Below are 6,666 nucleotides of genomic sequence, written 5' to 3'. Positions count from 1 at the left end.
TTCCTCTGCCAGGCTCTATTTAATCCACTGTCCTGAGATATCTTTCTAAAACACAAACCTGCTCAAAGCCTATTAATTGCTCCCCAGTGTCTCAGGACCAAGTGCAAACTCCTCAGCATCGCTTGGGAGGAGGACATTTGTGAGCGGGACTCCTGCTCAGCCCGTCCCTGCTCTCCGACTCAGAACTGCTCAGGGTTTCCTCCGAGAGCCAGGCTGGCTTCTCTCCTGCCTCCAGGTCATCTGTACCACGTGCTTCCCCTTTCCCTTCACCTGGCTACCTGAGACCCTTTATCCTTTGTCTGTACCCTAGCATCTTGAGGGAAATAAGCCATCTTGTTGGTCTTAGTGTAACCACAATATGCCCTCAATAAATGTTTAATGCTCAGTGGATGAAGAAATAATACAAAAGTGCAACGAGGCAGGCCAGTTCCCTGATAGTATAGAGGCTGCAGACCAGGGCCAGAACAGTGATGTGTCTGCTGATTCAGGTACAACTGACAGCCGGGTGGGAAGGAGCAGGCTTACAGTCAGCCTTCTGATGACACATGAGCATGTGTTTATGTGTGTGTGTGTGCATATATACTCATGTTTTAGTGTGATCTCAGTTCTTTTTAATTACCCACTTGAAGCCTTCAAAAAGCCCTTTTGGGTATTATTAGTGAGAGATACCCAAACTGGAAACCGCAACTGCTATATGAGTTGTCATGGGTTTGGTGCTAGGTTGTTCATTTCCGGTAAGCACGCCCTTTATCAAATGCTTGTTAAATGCTGACTATTCTAGTTTGGATATTCCAGTTCTTCTAAGCATGACAGACAACCAAAAAGAGAAGCAGTGAATTCCTCCTGTGAGCTGGGCACTGAGCTGAGTCCTAGAAACCTGAAAGAAACAGGACACAAGCTTCCCCTCCGTTTTCTTTGTTGTCGTTACTGCTGTGTGATTTTCTTATTTATCTGTGCTTACAGTGAAGGATGTGGTTCTCTTGGCTCAGTGACAAGCAAATAAGGAGAAATGAGGAATATGGAGTAGAGGATATGCTAAGAATAGGAGGACAGAATTGCTTTTTTTTTTTTAACTTTATCAGAAAATTAAAACAAACAACAAAAAAACACACAAGATTTCATACAAAGCAAATGATTAAGAAAAGCAAATAACCTAAAATAACTACTTTGCTTCCAACATGTTCCTACCATACCCCACGAAAATTAACAAACCATAATCAAAGGTATTAAAAAAAACAAATAAGCTAAAATAATTACATTGAAGTACATTTTTTTAATGCAATAGCTTTTTTTAAATAAAAGAATTAAAAAGCAATTCAAACAAAACAAAACAAAGGATTAAGAAAAACAAATAATGTAAAATAACTGTATTGCTTCCAACCAGAATTGCTTTAATAAAATTATCAGCACAAAAATTTTATATGCAGGGCTGAGAAACAATATGCCATGTATACACCGCTCCTTCCAATCAAGGAGTTATGGACCTACTATTAGGATTCTAATATGAAAACATGTTAGGGCAAAAGAAACAATACATTGTCCCCTTATTCTAAGGCTCACCCTGACGTTCCTGTGCAACCTCCTGTAGTGGGAATTAATTATTCATGATTTTTCTCTCCTATTACAAACTTTCTACCTACTTTTGGAAGAGAAAGCTGAGTGGCCTCTTATAAGCAATTCATATGTATATTTTGACTTTCTTTACTGCAGCCAGGTTATTTTCCAAACTGTGCCTTAGATTCCGAGGCTACATTTTGTTCTCTTTTTCTTTTCTCGGACATATTTCCAGTTTCCTTGTTATCCAGCTCATACCCAACATGGAGTGATGTAAAAAACAGAGGAGATTCTTAATCTGCGAGGTCAGCCACAGGGGTTTGAAGCTTTGTATGTTCTTGAAACTAGGGGACAAGGTTTATTGCAACCACTGTTAGCACTGTTTTGATGTCCTCTTAGCACGGAATAAATTACTCAAGCATTACAAAGATAATTAGGCACAGAAAAAAACACCCAGTAGCACCCATTTATGTGTCTACTGCAGGCTCTAATCCTTTCTCAATTAGACTGTCAGTAATTATTAGAGGTCAGAGGTGAAAATGACAGATTACAGTAATTAGTCCAGCCTTTTATGCAAAACAGTTCTGTTAGCATTTTCTGCATAGTAATTTTAAGAGAGAGAAAGAAAAGACTTCACAATGCATAGTTGTGAGTTGGGAGATTTATCATTAAGCAGAGATAGTAAGTATTGCAAAGCACACATAGCAACTGGGGCTTAGCTTTTATATGTCTTGGTTGTCAACAGCCTTTACTACTTTAACGGATCCGGAGAATAATAATTAGAACCCAAGGGTGAGGAGGAGGAACATGAAGAATCTTGCAAACATGTTTCTGGAAGCACATCAACCCTGGTGTGGACAATGGGGACACCTGGTTGCCCGTCTCCTCTGCCTTGAATTTTCTGCACCGGCTGCCATACAAAGTGCTTAGTAACAAATCCAAGAATATCACAAGCCCTGGGCTGTATCAAGCGCTAAACAAAGGACTAACGACACAATGAAGCATCGTTTGTCTTTCAAAAGCTCCGGTGCCAGGGTCAAATGAGAGGATCCACAACTGGGAAAAGGGAGTCTTACTTTTGCGGAAAAGAAAATACTTGCATTGTTTGCACCCAGGCCTCTTTCCTTTGGGCTGACAAAGGGGTTTTCCCCAAAGGCGAGATGGAAGTGCCAGAGACCCCACCTTGCCTTAAAACCAAACTCACTCATCATTAGTGCAGCATCCAAGGCCCTTAGTACCAGCGATTATACCTAACGAACCCTCCATCCCTAATGTGGCACCTCCACCTGCAACGCCATGCCTTCTCTTCTGTTGATTTCCTAACAGAAATCATTGCTTCCTTCCTCCACCTCCACTTCACTCCCCTTATAATTCAGGGCCGATGTCATTCATTCCAAAATGTCTCCTGCAACCTGATTCCTCCACACCTCCCCTAGTCTGGGATGCACAATTTAAGTACGGACAACCCCAGCACCTAGAGATGATTGCCGTCGCACATTTGTCAGCGTTGTAATCGGTCGGTGAGCTCCCTGAGGTGGAAGTCATAGTCACAGTGCTTAGCAACGCATTCGGCGCTTAGTTCGCGTGAACCCCCTTGAGGTCTAACACGAGTACAGCAAAGGGCACACATCCAAAATGCACAGAGCTACACATTTTTACCTATGTACACACCACTCTGAGCGCACATACAACATCCCCCTCGAGGCGCTCCCTTAAGGCAAAGAGCTTTGAACGCTCTAGGCGTAAGTTCCAACCATCCTAGGAAAGCAGGTTCCCAGAGTGGCCTGGAGAGAATGAGATATCATGATTCATCCTCACGTAGAACTCTCAGGATGGGGGGGGGGGGTAGCATTTCATTCTAGAGAAAATCAAGAACAGAGGGATTAAAGAATAGATAAATGTTGAAAATGCAAATAGGGAAAACTGAGCATAATTAACAATTAGCCTCCCCTCTCCCCCGCGCTCACTCAGAAGCCCCAGGCCCGGCACTGCGAGTTCTCAGAATCCCTGCCACCCCGCCCCCCGCCTGCCTGTGACTCGGAGACCCGAGTGACACTCAGATAACCGCAATCGAGCCTCGCCAAACCTTGGGCGCACGCAGAACGTCTCTTCCCCGCGGTGCTCCTTGCTCCTCAGCCCCCACGCGCTTGCACCTTGCACAGATCAACGGGCTTTTTCTGAGCCAGCTCACTTCACCCACAAGGAAACAAAGTCGAGAGAGGAAGCGCCTTCCCCCATTGCTGCAGGCTTGCGTTTCCTCCCTTGTAAAACGAGACGGTCAGACCCACCTTAATTTTAATTTTTTCCTGCTTCCTCAACCCAACACCTCTCTCACCACATTATTTCTAGGGTGCCAGAGACTTTTACCTATGTTTGTGCAGAGGCCCTACAAGGGCCCTAGGCCGGGGGCACTGTGGGGGGCTGAAATCCACTGCAGGGGGAAGGGCGACCCAGATAACGCCCTCAAAGGTTGCAGGGGGAACGGGCGGCGGCCCTGACTGGAAAAAAAGAGCGGCCAATTTATTTTGCCCGTAATCCTGACCCCTTTTCAGATAAGTAATCACGCAGCGGCGCCGCATTTACTTCACCCCCACCCCTCACCCTGCACCCCGCAGTTGGGAGGAAAGGTGGGGAGGGCGGCGATCACTTTCCTGGCGTCTCGGGCGAGGGGCCCGAGCGCCCCGGGACAGCGCGGGACGCGGCACACACCGCGCGAGGGCTGCCAGCCGGCCCGCCGCCCCGCCCCTGCGCGCGCTTGGCCGCACCCGTTTCTCCTGGGCGGGGCCCCAGCCGCGACCGGCGCTGACGTCGCAAGGCACCCAGCCGCCGGCGCCCCGCGGTGCGCGCCTATCGCCCGGACCCGCCGCCGCCCGCTCGGCGCTGACACCCAGGCGCGCCCCGCGCGTCCGCGTCCCCGCCCGGCAGCGCCGCGGAAGATGGCGAGCCCGGTGCCCCCGGAGCACGCCAAGGAAGGATGCCCGGCTCGGGCCGAGGAGGAGCAGCAGGCGCCGCGGCCCCCCACGCCCCGGGCTGCCCGCGAGGAGGAGCAGGAGGCGGCGGCCACGCAGGAGGAGGAGGAGGTGGCGGTGGCGGCGGCCCGCGCGGGGCAGCAGGTGGAGGAGGCCGCGGGCCGGGTGGCCGCCGCGGTGACCTGGCTGCTCGGGGAGCCGGTGCTGTGGCTGGGCTGCCGCGCCGACGAGCTCCTGAGCTGGAAGAGGCCGCTGCGCAGCCTGCTCGGCTTCGTCGGCGCCAACCTGCTGTTCTGGTGAGAGCCCGGGCTAGGTGGGGGCTCCCACGGGTGAGTGGGGGGCAGCTGACCTTGGGGCGCCTAAGGGTGGCGGAGGGCGGGCGGGGAATCTGGTATGGGTGTGTGTGTGTGTGTGCACGCTCAGCCCTTCCGCATTTTCTGGGCCACCTGTCTCGAACAGGTAAACACAGACCTCAACTTTCCTGTAGACGTGCCGCCCCGTGCTTCTCCGCCAGCGCGTGTATGCAGCCTCCGGTGCGAGGTGGGCAACTGACCCCTGTGCACCTGTAGCTACAGGTGTGCCCACCGTGCTCGAAAACTTCGGCCTTTGCTTTCTGATACTCCCAGGTCTTGACCTGGTCGCTCAAGCGTATCGGATCTTATGGGTTTGAACTTGGATTTGTCGCTTCCGCACCCCAACAGGCGTATCTGGACCAGCTTGAGTACACGTTCAAGATCTTCGTAAGCCACCTGAGATGGGCGTTAAATGATTTGTTTTTCCTTACCCCAGAGGGTTGGGTTTACTGTCTTAACTCCCTGGCAAGAAAACAGGAGGCAAACTAACAGGTAGATTGTGTACCTCACTCCACCCCACCCCAGGCAGCACAGTGTAGAAAACAATGTGAAGAACAAAGAGAATGCATAGGCATTATTCTCATAAAAGCCTGCGATCAACAGTTCTGCATCTCCAAAAAGTGCCGTTCATTGGTAACAACACAGGAAGCATCTGGCTCCTTCACTGAAGGGCATGCCTTCTCATCTGTCACCTGCCTGGACTGAGGGCAGAGAAAAAGCCGCCTTTGTTTGCTAAAGGGTCCTCCTAATAAGACCCAGGCAGCGCAGAAGCAGTGGACCTGGGGTATACCTTGTCAGAGGACGTGGATTTCTTAACCTTAAAGTTAGGAAAGAAATCAATGCACAGAACATACACGCCTGCCCTTTTCTAGGTCAGCTTGAGACATGTGAAGATTTTTCTGGAGAGTCTGTGCCAGTCCCGGTTTTCTCTTAAAATGAACTGCATCTTGTCAGGGTCCCTGGATGGACTTTAACTTTACTTTGGGTCTTTTAGATCTCTGTGTTTCTAGAGTTTATACCAGATTTCTTCATATACCCTGTTAAGAAGTTACATGAGTACTCACATAAGGAGAATATATGATACTATGCTGGACTAGTCAACAGTCCAGTATTCTTAGGGATAGAAGGGACCTCAGATCATTTCGTCACACTCATTTTGCTAATGAAGGACATGGTTTTTAAATTCTTTTTCTTAATCTTAAATTTCATTTATTTTTTAAAATAGCTTATAAAGTCTCAAGGTTCAAAAGTTTAAGGATACAAAAGGGTACACATTTTGAAAATCTCTTTCTCATGCCTGTCCTTGGCTACCCAGTGTTACAGTGTTAACAGTTTCATCTGTATCTTTTCAGATAGTATTAGCTGTCCAGATAGTATTAATGCATATTTCAGCAAATACACAGGATTCTGCAAATTCTGGAATACTATGTAGGCTAATCCTCTTCATGGTATTTCTTAGTGACCGCGTCCCTGTTCTTTTTCGGCCGCATCGAATTCCGTTGTAAGGATGTCTCAAATTGTTTAAACTGTCCCCTAATGATGGGCTAACGTTTTGAAAACTTTTGCTCTGTCAATTTTATAGCTAATAACCTTGTACATGCATCATGTTGCATACATGAACTTATTCCTGTAGGATAAAATCCTAGAAGTGGAATCAGAGGGTATATGCACTCATAATTTTGAAAGCTGTCACCAAATTTCACTTATTTGGGTTCTCCCAATTTATACTACTTCCAGTGATTGTAACTGCTTGTTTCCTGACACCCTTGTCAACAGTATTTTATCAAACT

At 48.1% G+C, this 6,666-nt stretch overlaps 1 protein-coding gene and 1 long non-coding RNA gene across 2 annotated transcripts in view; one reads left to right on the top strand and one right to left on the bottom strand.

The window, feature by feature from the left end:
- Nucleotides 1-1,263: 1,263 nt before the first annotated feature.
- LOC119505890 lies at nt 1,264-4,278 on the bottom strand. The gene is made up of 3 exons (XR_005210896.1): nt 3,922-4,278; nt 3,641-3,815; nt 1,264-3,412 (listed from the first exon to the last, which is right to left on the bottom strand). It is a non-coding gene; the product is annotated as an uncharacterized LOC119505890 (long non-coding RNA).
- Nucleotides 4,279-4,376: 98 nt separating this feature from the next.
- RETREG1 (reticulophagy regulator 1) overlaps nt 4,377-6,666 on the top strand; it is a 174,435-nt gene continuing 172,145 nt past the window's right edge. Inside the window, exon 1 of the mRNA XM_037798769.1 lies at nt 4,377-4,819. Coding sequence (XP_037654697.1) covers nt 4,491-4,819 — 329 coding nt within the window. The 5' untranslated portion in view covers nt 4,377-4,490. The remainder of the gene's footprint in view (nt 4,820-6,666) is intronic.

The sequence above is a fragment of the Choloepus didactylus genome, chromosome 11, assembly GCF_015220235.1.
Source record: "Choloepus didactylus isolate mChoDid1 chromosome 11, mChoDid1.pri, whole genome shotgun sequence".
NCBI classification, from domain to species: Eukaryota; Metazoa; Chordata; class Mammalia; order Pilosa; family Megalonychidae; genus Choloepus; species Choloepus didactylus.
This window is presented reverse-complemented; position numbering and strand designations above follow the sequence as displayed.